At 30.2% G+C, this 18,082-nt stretch overlaps 2 protein-coding genes across 2 annotated transcripts; both read left to right on the top strand.

The window, feature by feature from the left end:
* Positions 1-1,558: 1,558 nt before the first annotated feature.
* BDCG_17302 (uncharacterized protein) lies at positions 1,559-1,885 on the top strand (the record flags this gene model as incomplete). The annotated part of the gene is made up of 2 exons (XM_045426446.1): positions 1,559-1,601; positions 1,656-1,885. The coding sequence occupies 2 exons, from the start codon at positions 1,559-1,561 to the stop codon at positions 1,883-1,885; spliced, it is 273 nt and encodes a 90-aa protein (XP_045281672.1).
* Positions 1,886-12,701: 10,816 nt separating this feature from the next.
* Positions 12,702-13,127, top strand: BDCG_06406 (uncharacterized protein; the record flags this gene model as incomplete). The annotated part of the gene is made up of 1 exon (XM_045422142.1): positions 12,702-13,127. The coding sequence occupies one exon, from the start codon at positions 12,702-12,704 to the stop codon at positions 13,125-13,127; it is 426 nt and encodes a 141-aa protein (XP_045277851.1).
* Between the last annotated feature and the right edge of the window lie 4,955 nt (positions 13,128-18,082).

Here is an 18,082-nt window from a genome sequence, read left to right as displayed (position 1 = left end):
AGACTTGTATGTCTTATCTAAGATGTTATCATGAAAATGAGCTGTTCACATGCTATGTTCTGATTCCTGCATTTCTCTGTGTCTCTCTCTCTCTTTCTGAGAAGTCTCATGTGTGTTGTAATTATGTGTACAATTCTAAGATCAGTGAGTGTTTATTCAGTAATTGTTATCTCTACTTTTATAATTTTTATATGCTAACAATGATTCTTAGTTACTTCAGTATCAGAGATCATTCTAATTGAAGATGATAATACTGCTAAGACTACTCTCTCTCACTCTCAAGCTTCTTCTGTTACTTTCTCTTTCTTCTCTGTGAGAAAGATTATGCATATATCAGATCATAAGTATTCAGCTCTGAGTGACTTCTGCTATTATTCATCTGATTCTGTGTCTTCTTCTTCTTCTATTTCTTCTGCCTCTATTCTCTCTACTCTGACTTCTGATTCTGTGAGTTCTGTGCTCTTCTTCAATTTCTCTATATATACACATACACATTTCTATATTAGCATTTCAGTCAATCTTGTAATAAATGATATTAATGTTGTACACAGAGTGATAGAGAAATCAGAGATATGCACAGTGTTGTTGTAAGAGCAGCTTGCAGCTCTTGAATTTCTTACAGATCTTGAGTTTTGAGATTTTCTTTTTTTTTGACATTTTTCAGATGATGTGATGTTGGAAATAGATTAAATATGTAACATATAAAAATAAATGAAGTATGTATGATAATATTTGTCTTTTACAGTCAACTTATACAGTTAATAATCAATTCATTATTTTTTTTCTTACACTTTTTCTTTATCTGCTAGTCACTACTCTTACATGATCTCTATATAATATAGTATTCAGTGACTAGATTTAACAGCTTTCATCTTTTATAATTCTGTCTTGTATATTATACTGTCTCTCTTCACCTGCTCAGATCACTACAGTGAATAGCTTATTAAAACTAATCTTATCTGAGCTCTGAGTGTTCTCAGAAATTGAGATAACTTGATCTCATGTGTTTGCAGATGTTTCAGATAGTTCATTCTCTGTGATCTCTGTAATTAAACTGATGTAAACAGTTGAATTCAACTCTGAATTTCTTTTTCTTCTGTAATCTGACTCATATATAAGTCTGCTACTTTGAGACTGCTCTTTACTATGTTATGTCTGCTGTCTATGATACATTATTATATAACTGGCTATAGTCTCATCACTTATCAGAGTGTGATATTTATCTGATTTCTTCATTTCTTCTCATTCTTTTCTTATAATTATGAAAAGATTGAAATAAGTGAGATTATCTGATTTGTAAGTGTCTATGATTTCTCTTACTTTATAAGACTTTTTAATTATAAGCTTCTTCTTTTTTAATACTGATGATAGTGCTGTGAATGATTATAATCTGTTTAAGTCTTATACTTTTACTTTCATAAGTTATGAATTATTTATTAAGTTATATAAGATTCATCTCTCTGATTCTTTCAATGTGTATATTCTCAGAGAATGTGATTTGAGTATCTTATATAGCTCAAATCATCTAGATTGAAACTTCTCAGAACTCTCATTGTGTATGAGAACTCATATTCTCATCTTGAGACTTGATTTCTTAACTAGTGAGTCTCATATTCTTTTCAATTGAATTGCTCAGTTCAGAAGTAACTTGTTAGCTTTTGCGCGTGCGTGGCTGATCTCTTTCAATCTTGGTTCCGCGTCCGCGACTGTTGCATCCGCAACTGCTGTTCCTGCTGCGTCCGCAACTGCTGTTCCTGCTGCGTCTGCAACTGCTGTTCCTGCTGCATCCGCAACTGCTGTTCCTGCTGCGTCCGCAACTGCTCCCTCCCTCACCTTTTCCGAAGCATCCTCCGGGATGCGCGGATGCAATCCATACAACAGGTAGAATGGTGAACACTTGGAGACTGCATGCTGTTGAATCCGTGTGGCCAATAGTGCCTGCCTGAGATATTCATCTCATAGTCTCATAGGCTTGTTCACTAGATATTTCATCAGTATATTGTTCAAGATTTCATTCAAGTGTTTCATCTTTCTGTTTGTCTGTGAATGATATGACATTGTTCTATGATATCTTGTCTGTAACTGGCTCATGAAATGTCTCACTACTTCTCTCACAAGATTCACACTGTTATCAGTTAGAATCTCACACAGCATTTCATAGTTGATATAGATCTTATTATGTAGAAACTTTATTATCATCTTCTCTATTATCTCTGAAACTGCTTTCACAACTGGCCAGTCAGTAGTATAATCAATAGCAGTGATTATTCATTGATTTTCATTTGATGTCTGCAGTAATATGTCTATAAGGTTTATTCTTCATTGTTTGAACAGTTATATTATACACTTTATCTGATATTATACTTTCTTATATTCTAACTCTTTCTTAGATTCTTTCATAATCTGGTAATTCAGACACTTGTGAGTATATATCTGAATGTTCTCAGTCATACTTGACTAGTATACTCTTGATTTAAGTACACTTATAAGTTCAGAGCTTTCTAAGTGACTGAATTCCTTGTATATATAAGCTATTAAGTCACATTGAAATAAAGATTCTAGATAGAAAGCTTCTGCATATTCTAGATCACAGTAAAGTATAATGTTATTTTTCAATTTTCTCAGCTTGAAGTTCAGAAGCATCTCTTCTACTACTTTTATAAGATGCTTATCATCTAATATCTTGTCATTCTTTAAGCAAGAGATTATGATATTCACTTATTCTGATTTCTTACATCTTCTCAGTGTGTTTAATATGAATATTTCTTATATCTGATTTGCAGAATTCTCACTCATGAAATCAGATCTGTGACTGATTATATCAGATATCACAGTGTCTGATCTCTTTTAATATTTGATATGAAGATTATATACTTGAAACTCTGAGATTCAATATACTAAGTATTTGAAAGATTTTATTATTAATTATAGATAAATAAGACTTTTATGATCTGTGATCACTGTTGTTGTATATCTGTTATTAATATATCTATTTCATAATATCAGCATATGCTTGATTACTAGTAATTTCTTTTTATATACTGAATAATTAAGCTCAGTGTCTGATAGTTTTCTATTATTATATATCACTGAGTGCAGCTTGCTATTCTTACTTATCTGTAGAAGAGCATCTCTAATAGCTTATTTAGATACATCTATCTCAATGTAGAAAGATTTATTATGATTTAATTAAATAAGTACTGAGAATATTATAATACATTCTCTCAGTGTGAGAAAAGCCTCTTTATATGTGATATTTCAGATAATTAAATAAAACTTCTTCTTTTGCAGATTTGCATCTGTTTCTCTTAAAAGATCTGAGAGTGATACAGATATTTATATAAAATTCTTGATAAATCTACAGTAGTATGAGATTAACTTAAGAAACTATTATACATGATATATATTTCTCAGCTGCAGTCAATTCACTATAATATTCAATTTCTTTAGAATGAGATGTATACAGTCACTACTTACTATATATTCTATAAACTTCAACTCTTCTATTTTAAACACACACTTGATTGATTTAATATAGAGTTTATACTCTGTCAGAGTTATAAGCACTTCATTGAGATACTTCAGATATTCATTATATAAGTTTGAAAAGACTAGAATATCATTGAGATATATAAGATATGAGATTTCATTCTGTTTATGAAGAATTGTATTCATCATCATTTAAAAGATGATAGATGCATTTATCAGACTGAATGATATTATCAGAAATTCAAACTTCTCTCATTATATATTAAACACAGTTCATGAAACTGACAGTTTATCTACACAGATCTGTCAGTATTCTGAGAGAAGATCAATCTTTGATAGATATCAGACACTTCTAACTGTATTCAACTGTTATTGAATCTATGACAGTGAATATTCATTCTTGATTATAAGCTTATTAAGTGCTTAATAATTGATACACATCTGTCACTCTTCACTCATCTTTTTCATGAATAGAACTGAAAAGCCTCACACACTTAATGAGAGTTATATAAGATTATGTTCTAGAAGGTCTGTGATCTGATGCTTCTGTTCTTTAAGATGTGTTTATGACAGAAGATATGCATTCTGATTGACTGATTTTGCATTCCTTATATCAATCTTATATATGAATTCTCATTTCAGCAGTAATTTCAGTGAAAGATCTGTTCAGAAGATCTTTTTATACTTCTTCAGAAGCTTCTTCATACACTTGTTCTTCTGTATATCTTTTATCTTGGTTTTCTCTACTTTCAGATTCTGTATGATATACAGAATGCTTTTGAATGAGATCTTGTAAATTATTCTCTTTATTTGTTAATATGTAAGCAGATTTAACTCTTCTATATCAGAGATGTGAAATGTTCTTCTCATATCAGTTGATAGAATTGTATGAATCATTTTCTTTCTATCAGTCAACTGCATATAATATGTACATCATTGAATCTGCAGATTGAACCTTTGAAATCAATCAAGTTTAAGAATAAGATTGTATTTCACATTCTGCAGCTCTCACACTCAAATATAGAAAGATTATTCTCTGAAGTGCAAGAAAACTCTTACTTTTACAGATAATATCAAATATTAATTATCAGATAATCTTATACATCAAGAATTCTTCACTCAGTGAACTTCTTTCAATCTTCAGATTATATAATTATCAATATATTATGTTAAAGCTTCTGTATTCATTAACACTTTTGCAGCTATCTCTCAATTCTTATTCAAGTATCTCTTATACATTAACATTTCAGGTCTCAAGGCATTGAGATGAGTGTTTACTTCATCATTCTCACTCATATCTCAGTCAGAAGCCTGCTTTCTCTTAATATTTACAGAATTCAGAGAGTCATCTAATGCAGACATCTCTTTTACTTTGAAGACTTTTCATAGAATATCAGTGAGTATCTCTGAGCTCACTGATTCTGCTAGTTTTTTAACTCTCTTACTTCTCTTAACTGTGTACACTGAGTGCAATCTTTTACATTATGATTTTAATGTCTGCAGTTGAAGCAAGCTCAATGCTCATAATATCAAGATTTTCACTCAGAGAATTTCTTTTTCAGAGAATTCAGTGCTTTAGCAATGACATTCAGATTCAGATTTATTATATCTGAGTGTGTAACTTGTGTTATAGAAGTCTGATTATTCATTCTTCACTGAGACATACTCAATTGCAGTATTTTCTATTACAATTGACTTACTTATTTCTGTATAATGAGAATATTATATGCTTTCTTCACTATGCCTGACTATGAGATTAAGCATTTTCATTTTACTCTCAACTCAGGTGTAAGATCATGAATGAAGATCTATAAATAGAAAGATGTTAAAAGCTCTTCATTCAATGTAAGATAGTGTAAACTGAAGTGTATAAAGTATAATATAAGATCACTCACTTATCTACACTCAGTGAAGCATTCATTATTATTATTATTATTATTATTATTATTATTCTTCAATTATAGATGTATGCAGTCAGAGACTATGACATCTACCTGAGAACTTTAGTTCTCAGGGTTTTTTCTATGTCTGTAAAGTTAACTATTATACATTCATCAATTTCAGATATGCAAAATCAGAAAATTCCAGCTCAGAATACAAAAACTGTTTACAAATTGCAGTGTTTTAACATCTTTTGATACTTTGAAACCATTTGACAATATCATGACAAAAGAAAAGAGAAAAAGAACACAGTCTCAAAGATAGACACATTAAATAAATAGATAGAAAGAAATTGAAAGAAAAAGATAAAGAAAAAGATAAAGTAAAGAGAGACTATAACAAAACAAATTATTAAAAGAGAGTGTATAGCTGTTTTAACAGACTATATCTGATTAATTTCCTCCTCTTCATACTCAGATAATTCTGAATTTAGTCATTTTCTTGTAGCTGCTTGAGTTTCTGATAGAAAGTCTATTAAGTATTTAATTCCTATCTCAGTTGAGAATAAGAATCTCATATTTAATTGATTTAGATCATACTTCTCTTTCAATCTGACTCTGAGACTATTGTATAATGCACAGTGCATTATAATATGCTCAGAATTCTCATTTGTATTGCAGAATGAGCATTCTATTGAGTCAAATCTATCATCAAATCTTTGTATATAAGATTTGAAATAGTCATGTCCTAGTTTCAGCTGTATTATAGATGAGAATATTTTCTTTTTACATTTAATTGAACAAGATTTTCACTTGGGTTTTATTTCAAATCTTGAATAATGTATACTCTTCTTTTGTTTCTGCCAGCTTTCATTTCACTTGTCTAAACAAGATTCTTTTATTTTTCTCTTTATAAAAGACCAGGACATAATTTTTTGAATAGATCTGCTTAATTCTGCACTCTTTTTTGCAGCTGAATCAGCCAATTCATTATCATGAATATTCATGTGAGCAGAAACTCAGTGCAGATGAATTATCAGCTTTGATGTTCTTCTCTTTTGAATTTTCAAAACAGAGTTTAAGATCAGTTCAAGATTCATTTGATCATTATGAATCTGACTATTTCTAAGTCTTTTTAAAGCAGCTTGACTATCAGAGAATATCTATGTCTCTTTCAAATAATTTCCTCTTTTATGAGATTTTATTTCAATGAGTTTGAAAGCTTTCACTATTGCAAATAGTTCAGCATCAAAGACTTCACATTCAGAGCCTAGATTTCAGAAATCTGAGATAAAATTAATATTATCTTCAGTATAAGCAATGCCTGCGCCTAATCTATTCAAGTTCTCATTTTTTGAGCTATCTGAATAAACCAGAATAGAGTCTTTTATATTAATTGTAGAAATTCTCTTCAAATGCTGTTTATATTCTTTCTCTTTTGATAGTTCACTTATTTATAAGTCTATAAGAGATTCAAGCTTTTCTCTCCAGAGAGATAACTTCTCATGATCAACTTTTTCAACATTTAAAGAAGAAAATTGATTTTTAATCAGAGAGCATAGTCTGTACAGTTGAGAAGACATTTTCTTTGAAGAATTATTTTCATTTCAATCAAGAAATCTATTTCAATCCAGTTCATTTCCAGAGTTAATTGATGAAAATGAAGAAGAGACTCTTTCTCTGATTATATGATTTGAGCTTATCTTTACAACTCTCAGAGCATAGTTCATACAGGCCTTTTCAAATCTAATAGCAGGAGAAGGAATTGAAGCTTCAATTTTCATTGCTTTAATAGGAGATGATTTGAATGCTCTCAGAATTCTTCTCAAGGCTCTGTTTTGCAGACTTTGAAAGAGTTCAGTGAAATTGTCTTGATTATTTCATCAAACTTGAACTTCATAATCAGCTACTGATGTAATACAGGCTATATATAACTGTCTCATAGCCTGGAAGAATAGACCTCTCTCTGTATTTGATAGTCTGATTATGTTGTTCAATAGTCTTTCTGCCTTGACAGTTCTTTGTTGAATGTGATATTTAAAATTCAACTTGGAGTTTAACCATACTCCTAATCATTTGATATTTACACTGAGTTTAATCTCTCTATTTAAAAGAGTTAGAGATAGTTCTTTCTCATTGAGTCTAGAAAAGAAATGAATTAACTCAGTTTTATTCATATCAAATTGAATTTGATTGATATCTGCTCTAACAAAGATTTCCTTTGCAGCTTCTTCAATTACTTTTAAATTCTCTTTGATAGTTTTTGAGCTGTAGACTAGACCAATATCATTCATATAACTCAGAGATCACACTATTCTCATATTTCTATTTTTGAATAGATATGCAGTGTATATTGCAAATAAAATGAGTGAGATTGAAGATCTCTGTGATACTTCTATTTTTATCTCAGTCTTGTCTTGTTTCATTTCATTAAAGAAGAGTTATATAATTCTTTTAGATATAAAACAGTTAACTCATTTTATTAGAGAAAGTGACAGTTTTAATATCTTCAATATCTGAATTAACTTTGACTTTGAAACATGATCAAATGCTCTCTTTATATCAATAAAAACTGCAGTTGAGACCAGACTCTCATGCTTTGCTATTTGAATATCATGAACAACTGAGAGAACAGTGTCAATTGCAGAACACTGTTTTCTATCTCTCATTTATTCACTGAATAAAAGAGAATCATCTATAGAGCTTATAAAAGATAGTTGAGTAACTATTATCTTTTCTAAAACCTTTTCTAAACAGTTCAATAGAGATATTACTCTATATGACTTAGAAATTGAAGTTTTTCTATTAGGTTTTGCAAGAATCACTTCAGTGGCTTCTCTTCAGCATTCAGGATGATATTCATTTTTCAAGAGATTGAAAAAGAGCTCAAAATATTCATTCTTTAAGTAGGAATATGTATTTTGAATAATCAAGTGATTAATTGAATCAGGACCTGCAGTAGTTTTAACAGAACTTGAGAAGATAGCTGACTCTAATTCATCTTGTGTAAGATCAGGCTATTCCCAGTTATTTTCATCAATGTAGTTGAGAAGTGATATATTCTCTTTCTCTGAATCTGAATCTGAGTCTGATGAGTTCTGAAAGAGAATTCTCATGAAAGCTTGACATTTTTCCTTAAAAGAGTTTGCTGTATATGATTCATTCTGAAACTCATATTCTAAGGCTGGAAGTTTTGCTACACTTCTTATTTTAGTATAGTTAAAAGCTTTAAAAATTTCCTTCTCTTGTGCTTCTTCAAGAAATTTATTCCAGTAGTCTGTTTTAGCTCTTTTGATATCTGAAAAATATTCATTTCTGACAGCTTTGAACTCTTCATCAGATATTACATTATTTTTTCAATCTCTTCTAGCAGTAGCTAATTCTTTTCTTTTAGATGAGATATTCTTATTTCATCAAGGTTTTGAATACTCAGAAGATTTTCTTTTTGAAATATTATTTCTAACACTTGTTAGAATAATAGATGTAATAAGCTTCACTCTATTCTCAAGCATTTCATTTGAGATATCTTGATCAGAATTTCAATATAGCTCATTCTGTCTTTCAGATTTTAGCAGTTTTATACTTTCTTCAACTGCTTTTCAATCAGCTTTTTCAAAGTTATACTGATTAGAGAGAAGAGGATTTTCACTCATTTATTTTTCACTCAGTTTAATATCAAATTGAATAATCTCATGATCTGATCCTGATGTCTCATTTGAATCAATAAACCAGTTTACAAGTCTTCTTTTCATTAGATTTTATGACATGAAGATTAGATCTATAATAGACTTCTGTTTCATGTCTTTTTTAAAGAATGTTTGTTGATCAGACTTATTAATCAAATCTATTGAATGCTCAAAGATTCATTCAATCAGATTATCAGCTCTCACTGCTCTCTTGCATTCTGAATTTTATCAGAGATGATGTGCATTGAAATCTCCTGCAATTATAGAGTTTCTTGATGAAGTTATGTTCAGAAATCCTCTATCAATTGTCCAGATATTGTTATTTTTCTTCAATGACTTTTCATTATAGATATTTATGAGCTGTATAGTATCAAACTCATTTTCTTTATCTATAATATCACTCACCAGAATATCAGGGTCAGACATGATATTAAATCTTAGATTAAATTGATATCTTGATCTCTTTCTTTCATAGATTACTACTCTTGACTTTATCTCAGACTTTTGAGGTAAAAAGCAGTAGTAGCTTGAATGAGAAATAACATATTTTTGCTCAGCATTAAAATTCGGCTTCTGAAGCAGTATAAAATCAACTTTTTATTCAAATGCAATTTGAAGATAAGAATAAATACAATTTGAGTTTCTATTCACATTATTTTGAATAAATGTGATTTTTGAAGAGTTTTTAAACTTTTTTTATTGTTTTTGTTGTATATTCATACTAAAAGAGAGTAGAGTAGAATCTAATCACTATCATCAGATAGTAGATTATAACTATTCTGAAAAGTAGAAATCTCAACTGCTTACATTATATCTAGTTTATCATCAGAGTCATTTCTCAATTCTCTAATCTTAACAGGAGTTTGAGGATTCAAGTTCTATTTACATTTAGCTGGAGAGTTGGAGTTTGAAGACTTAGATAGTTGAGAGTTTCTTCTTTTTGAGCTTACAGTTGTGAGTTTACTGGCTTGACTCTTCTCTTCAGTTCTAGATTGACTTTGAGCTTTATCTTTTCTCCAGTTCTTTTGAGTTCTAGGAGCAAACATACATTCTTTTGAGCTAGATGCATGTTTTTCTTTGCAATTAGAGCACTTAAGCAGAGTATGTTGATAAATTTCATCTCTTTTTAAGCATGTTTCACATTTATGCTTACTAGTTTTGTGATCTCTGATACAGAATGCATATTTTGAGTCTCTAAAACATGAGATTGCAAAGTGTTCATATCTTTGACAGTTTGAACACTGTGTTTGAGCTTTGAGATTCATTCTTGAGTCTTTGTATTCATGAACTCTCATTTTCAAACCTGCTACTCTTACTTCAGAGATCTTTGACTGTTCAAGTGTTTTTATATATACTAGAACAGAGGCATTTCTCCTGCTTTGTCTGAACTCAATTGAATTTAGTCATACAGGCTTCTTTCTCAGTTGAATAGAGTTGTATTCTTTCAATTCATTCTTGAGAAGTAGCATTCCTTCTTCACAGTCAAAAATTTCAACTGAAATATCATGAAGAATGAATTTGTCTCACTTTTCATCTCTTTCAGATAGAATTGTTGTGTTTAACAAAGATTCTACTGCTGACTTTCAGAGATTCTCATTCTGAATAAGGAATTCAGCACTGAATTCAGGCATTGTAGTCAGAATGATGAAGTTTTCAAAGAATGATGATTCAATTGAAGCTATAACTGGTTTTTGAACTTCAATATCAGTCATCAACTGAGAAAAGAACTGCTGGTTAATTTCATTTCTGATTCTGAAAATGAGATTTGAGTTTAGCTTGTTTCTTTGCAGAATATTCTGATTTGAGACTTTGAGAATAAGTCTTCTATTTCTGGAGATATGAAAGTTTTTCTCTTTTTACATTTTCTTTTTCACTTTTCTATGAATAGAGACATGAGCAGTATTCTTCTCAGTTTTCTCAGGATTTTGAGCAGGTTTTGAGACAGCAGGTTTAGAGACAGTAGATTTAGAGACAGCAGATTCAGCTGCTTAAGTATATGTTTTCTTCTGATTCAAAGAAGGAGAAGAAGAAGAAGTAGAAAAGAAAGAAGAGCAAACTGAAGAGTCAGTGATTATATTAGAAATTTTCAAAGTTTTTTGAACTGTGTTTGAAATTCCAAGTTTGAACTTGATCACTTTCTGTAGTTGTCTAGTCTGAGTATGAAGAATTAACAGAACTTCTTCATTCATCTCACTCAGACACTGCTTTTCAAGAATTTTACTTACTTTTTCAAGTTTCTGTATTTTAAGAACTTGTTGTTTCTCTATCTCTTCTTTCTTTCTTCTCTTCAGAATTTCAATCTCAGGAATAGCATTTGAGAAAGCATCTTTTTCCACATCAACTGAGTGTACTTTTGAACTCATTGTTCTTACTCAATGAAAAGTTGGTCAGACTAATTCAATTGAGATATTTATTAAACTCTTTTGAATTGAAAAGTTGATCAGACTGTTTCAATTAAGAGGTTTTCAAGTCTGTTTTCAATTGAAAAGTTGATCAGACTATTTCAAAAGAAGAATTGCAGACTTTTGTGTATAAAATACCTGATTTTTTTCACACTAGTTCAGTAACTAGGTTAGATTTTTGAAGAGAATCTAATAAACTAAAATTGATTTTTAAGATAAATTAATAAAATCTTTACAATCTCTTTCTTGAGATACAGTGAGGAAAAGTATGATATCAATTGATAGTAAATCAGATGATATGACAGTTTTTGAGAGAAAAACTGACAAAAAATAAATCAATTTTTTGAAGAGAAATTGATTAAAACTATTCAATTTTATTCTAAATTATTCAATTCTTCTCACACAACAGGTGTGCAACTCAAATCAGTTAATAAAGAGTGTAAAAAAGAATTAAGTATTAATAAAAGCTCTTCAGTCACTGAAAAAGTAATTCTTACTTAAAAGAATATGAAATTATGACAGAAAATAACTCTGTTTTTAATTCTTTGTAAGAATATTATGTAAAACTCAGAGAAAAACATCTTACTTTTTTAAGAGAAGTAAAAAACTATTTCTAAAATCTTTTTTTTGCATTAACTGCTGCAGAAGAATGAGATAGAAACTGCTAAGATATACACTACTGTATACTCTCTATCAAGACTTTTCCTCTTCAGAGTCTTAATATTATAGAGAATATAAGTCTGTTTCTATATGATAATATAAATATTGTCAGCAGGATGTAGACAAACTGGTTATTTATATCTTAAAATAGAAGACTTTGTCAATGATTATATCAATATAGAGTTAATTCTCAAATTCAATAGAAATCTAGTGTTGCTGTTCTCAATCTCTTGCAGAATCTATTGAATATTGAGGTATTAAAACTAGATTTAATATATCTCACTGTGCAGGGATCAAAGGCTCAGTCAGATCTTGAGATATACTGATTTTATAGTTATTGTGTCTGCTGATTATGTATTGAGTACAGTTGCTGAGGTATCTTTTTGTACTTTTCTGTTGAGGATGAGCCAGATTGAGAGGGATGGTATGAGGGCGAGACTTGGCATTGATGTTCAGATACACTGAAGACAGACTGCGGAGGTTGCACTTCAGAAGTGGCTGTTGATTATGTGCTTGATATTATCACTGAGGTATCTTTTTGTATTTTTCTGCCGGGGATGGGCCAGATTAGAAAGGGCGGTACAATGGTGAGACTTGGCATTGGTGTTTTGGAACATCAAAGATGGACAGGGTTTTCGCGGAGGTCGCTCCTCAGATATCTTCACAACTACAGATCGGGGATCTTCCAAAATCGAGAAGATTGGTGCATATGGCTAGGTCTCTTCACCTTACAATTTGTATGGCACTTTGGCCCGGGGTTGTGGTGTGGTAGGGGAGAACAGGGGATACTCCCACACAGGAGTTTCGAACAACGTCCGGTTCACATTTGGCTGGATAACTCCACCACCACACAGGGTATGCGGTCGGCGATGGGGTCAGAATGCTCGTATGATCGAGGGCTTTTCGATGGATCTATCGGCGGGTTCTTATTCGAAAAATCGAGCGAGTTCGTGGTGGAGCGGTTGGAAGAGAGGCAGTGTTACAATAGTAATAAGAGAGGCAGAGAATGAGTGAAGCATTCATAATGCTTGTCTTATATATTCACTTTCTCAAAGTTATGCAAGATTCATTTGAAAAACTCATTTCATATTTGTGAGAATGAATATTACTTCAAATCTGTGAGATTCATCTTTTTATCAGTCATTTATAATAACTTCACTTTTTCACATAGAAATGTAGCAGATCTTAAGACTTGTTGAAATTCTGTTAACTGTCTGTCTGTAAGTTCATGTTCAATTCAATAATATAATCACATCTGACTTAGTCAGCTGATTGCAGCATTATTTTTTTAATTATCATTGAAGTTTGATGACTCTGACAGATCTCTTAGCTTGATATATCTCATGCTCAGATTCTCATTCTATGTAGCAGTCTCTGATAATGTGTACACTTCTGAAGAGATTATGAATAATTGTGATAAGATCTTCAGATTCAGTATAGTTATCTATCTATATAAACATTTAATCTCTCACTGCAGGTCTAAGATCTGATTTTCTCTATTCTTATTAATAATGATAATTGCATCAGTGAAGCTCTTCATAGTAAATACTTAATCTGCAGTGAATGTTAATTATTATTTAACTTTCATCTCAGTCTGTCACTGTGTACACAAGGTCTCAATCTCATTTAGAATTCTTGTATGTATACAGAGCTTCAATTCTGATTCAGCAGTCTCAGCTGCTTTTCTTACTGCTTTAAGTAAACTCTCTGAGAGGTTCTGCATATCTTCCAGTTCAGATAGCAGAGAAGAGTGTTATTTATATCAGTTAGAGAAGATATTCATTTCAGTGATTTCTCATTGATTGTATAATATCTATTATTATATCACTGTATTGTTATATTGCTATATCATTCTGTTATCATTATACAACTCTGATGGTGACCATCTCTCTCTTTTATCTCTTTGAGTGAAGAGCAGTCTTCTTTGAATCTGATTCACTACTCTCATTTCTTTTCTCACATCTCATTTATTTACATACATGATATTCATCTGAGTGTGAAGTTTTCCTTCAACAAGTAAAGTAGTATTAATTGAATGCTTTTTCACTCACTGCTTTTCATACACTATCTTTTGAGATGTTCTAGAATCACACTGACATGATAACTATGAATTACTTCATAGATGAAATTATCATGTTCTGAAGAAGTCTGTGCTTCTCACTGATTTTTGAACATGCTATCAGATGTGATTCAAAGATTGCTTAAGTCAGTGTATGATTACAGGCGTACACCGGCTTCTTATATATTGTAATATTATACGCTAAATTAATTAGTGGCCGCTATGACCCCCTTTACATTCGTACGCTAGTAGTTCGGAAGCGGCCGCGTTATTATCCGACAGTCGTACGTTCTTCCGAACCACAGCTACACAGTATATTAACTCAATCTTTTTCTCAAGATTCTTTTAATGAAACTCTTCAGATTTCTCTATCACTGTCTCTTTATCAGTGAGATAGTATCATCACATCTGAGTGACTCAGTCAATGAGAGAATTGTTTTCTCTCAATTATAGAAGATCTAGAATGACATTCTTATCTATAATATTAACTATATGAAGAAGCAGACTGCTCTTCTTAAAGATTTCTTCTGAGTCTGTGATCACACACTTCACTTGAATTATATTAAAACAGTGATATTTTATTTCATCAGTAAATTTCACATGATCTGACAAGTCTATCTTCTTTCAATTCTTCATTAAAGAAAAGAAATAGAATATGAAGTTAATATTCACTTCAGAGTTAAGTAAACATCTCACTGATATCTTCTCTTTCAGAGTATGTATTATAATTATAATATGAACTCAGAGATATGAGAATTGTCAATTCTTTTCTTTCTCTTCTTTATCTTTCACAGATACATTTGTCAGAAGAGAAGTTAACTTGAAGAAGATATCTTCTCAGTTTCTTTTCTTCTTCAGCTTCTTATAATCACTGATATAGTAATCATCAGCTTCACAGTTGAAACAGAGATCTTTATCAAATCTTTTTTAACATTTCTTTATAGTGAGTGAAGAATTAGAATACTTGAAATTCTTCTTTACTTTCTTTATACTAAAGTTATCATGACACTGTTTAGATCTCATTATTAATTACTTAGAAGAGATCTTATTAATCTTTTTCTCAGAGAATTGATTATTCAAATAGATTCAGAAAGCTAGATTGACAAGCTCAGTGCAATTGATTAATAAACTCTGATATTGTAATATCATTATCTGCATCTTATAAGTCAGCTTCATAAGATAAAGCTATGTTTTTAATTGATTTAAATCATCAGTTAATTTCTCTTAATATTCTTCAAATCTTGTATTGAAATTGAAAGAATTCTCATTATCTTATTAGTATAATGAGTTAAATCACTGCACTGCTGTGAAGTCACAGTTACAGTGATCTTTAATTTAATTCAATAGAAAGTTCTTAAATTCTTCTTAAGTCATGATAGTATTGATACACTCAAGCTCTCTCTTCTTGATAATTCAAGTAGTTGCAGAGATATCTTCAAGAAGATTGACAGTGTATATTACTTATATCTCATGAGTATTGTACTGGCTCAGATTAAGGCAGAATTTTCATTCAAGAGTACAGATAAAGCTGTGAAATTCAGATAAGATATTTCTTTTATATTTCAGAGAATCTTCAATCTTAATCTCTCTATCTTTATAATAGATGTAGGTGTGTAGAGGCCATGACAGTGATAGAGCAGTTAAAGAGCTCATGTCAAAATATACAGCAGATTCAGAAATCTCAGATTTCTGTCAGAGTAGAGATATACACACTCTAGAAAATAGTGTAGTGTTTCTCTCAGAGAGTGAAGTTAAGTCAGTCTCAGTGCAGATACATGAGATCATATCAGTCTGTTAAAGCTCAACTGATTCAAATGTATAATCAGATTAAGTAATTTAAATTATAACATGACAGAACTAAAGTAATGACTAGTCAGTGATATTATATAGAGATAGTTATTTAAGAAGCTGTATAAGTAAGCTTGACTATCTTACTTAAATAGTGAGCTCATAGACTACAGAGTTACTATGAGAATATCACAGATATAATACTTAGTATACTAAGAAGATTATATGAGACATGCAGTAACTCTTGTATATATTTCAGTAGAAGAAAAATGAATCACTGACTTCTTTAATGAGAAGTCAGCATCTAGCTATTCTATATAGATAATGAGTGAATACTCTTCTCTCATTTCATGAGTGAGAATAGCCAGAGTGATATCTCAGCAGTATCTCATTGTTAAGAAAGAGTAATCTGCTGATCTTGTATAGAAGCAGAGTTCTCATATTCATCAATCAGATCTTTCTATGATATATCTGAATGATGTCATAGAGTGATTGGAAACCGGTTTGAATGACCTGCGGGATGAATGAAATCATTCACATGAAAGTGATGAGCCGTGTGAAACCGCAACAGGGTCTTGACGCGGCCAGAAGTGTGATATTATTATTCTTCTTCTTCTTCTTCTTCTTATCTGAAATGATAATCATTTCAAAATCTCTCTTCACTATCTTCTCAGAGAAGAGTTTCTACTGCTCTCTTTTAGTCAGATTAGCCTGTATCTCAAAATCCTGTATTTTCTGATTTACTGTCTCAGGTTTCATCTCAGCAGTAAGTAGATTAATATACTTAGAGAGTAGAACTATCTTCTCAATGTTCTGAATTATAAAGTGTATTTGAGATCTGAATAAGATCTTAATTCTCTTCTTCTCTATCAGCTTCTACTAATTAATTAGAGAACAGAAGTATTATTAAAAATTATTATCTCTTAATAAATAAAAAACTTATCAGTTTTAACTTTTTTATCTTCTACTTTAATACTCTCTTAATCTTCTTTTATTATTACTTATTTATAGTAACACTCTTCTTCTCTCTCTCTTTTTTTATCTTAACTTAAATCATTTTCAGAACTTCTTCTGATCTTATTACTACTGTATAAGACTCTTCACTATCTTCTTCTTCAATCTCTTATAAGTAATGCTATTTATATTATTTTTATACTTAGTTCAGTCTAAATCTATCAGAAGTATTACTTAAAATTATTATTATTCTACTCTTTTATAAAGTCTCTTTAAAATATTATAATATGTCTTATAATCTGTCTTCTCTTACTTAAACATCTTCTTCTTCTCTTTCTTTAATCCGTGATAGTACTCATATATCTTGATAGTCTGCAGAACTGTAGAATATTTAAAAAGAGATGATATAATTAATTTCAGTGAGTATTGAAGAGAGATAAAGACAGAAGAGATAGCTAGAAATAATATAATAATAATAATAATAATAATAATAATAATAATAATAATAATAGTGATAATAATAATAATAATAGTGATAGTAATGATGATAATAATAATAATAATAATAATAATAATAATAATAATGATAATGATGATAATGATGATGAAAGAAGAAGTGCATTGAAATATATTACTGACTTATCAAATATAAAGAGATAAAGAAAATATTAACAGCTTTTAAAGATGTATGAAAACAGCTACAGACTACAGTATTATATAATAATATCATTTTCATTCAATACATACACTGTTAATATTCTTTGTATACAGTTATTATATAATCTATATCGGAGATACATGCAGAAAACAGATCTTTATTACTAGAGAGAATAATTACAGCAATTTTCTATTTTTATATTATAAAGATAAGTTATTTTTATTTCTTTCTTCTCTCTTTTCTCTTCTTCTTCAACTCATCACTAAGTTCAAGCTAGTATGAAAACTATAAAAACACTCTTAGAAATTCTTAAATTGAAGAGTATAGACTAATCAAATTTTAAATATAGAAGAATTAAATTATATTTAATATTACTAATTATTCATTTCTTCTTAATAAAATTACAGTTATGTCTTTCTCTCTTCTCTCTCAAATAAAATATAATCTGTGAAAAGTAAGTATTACATCAGATTATAATGATTAACACAGTCTCAGTATGCAGAACT

Source organism: Blastomyces dermatitidis (genome assembly GCF_000003525.1).
Source record: "Blastomyces dermatitidis ER-3 genomic scaffold supercont1.6, whole genome shotgun sequence".
Taxonomy (NCBI): Eukaryota; Fungi; Ascomycota; class Eurotiomycetes; order Onygenales; family Ajellomycetaceae; genus Blastomyces; species Blastomyces dermatitidis.
This window is presented reverse-complemented; position numbering and strand designations above follow the sequence as displayed.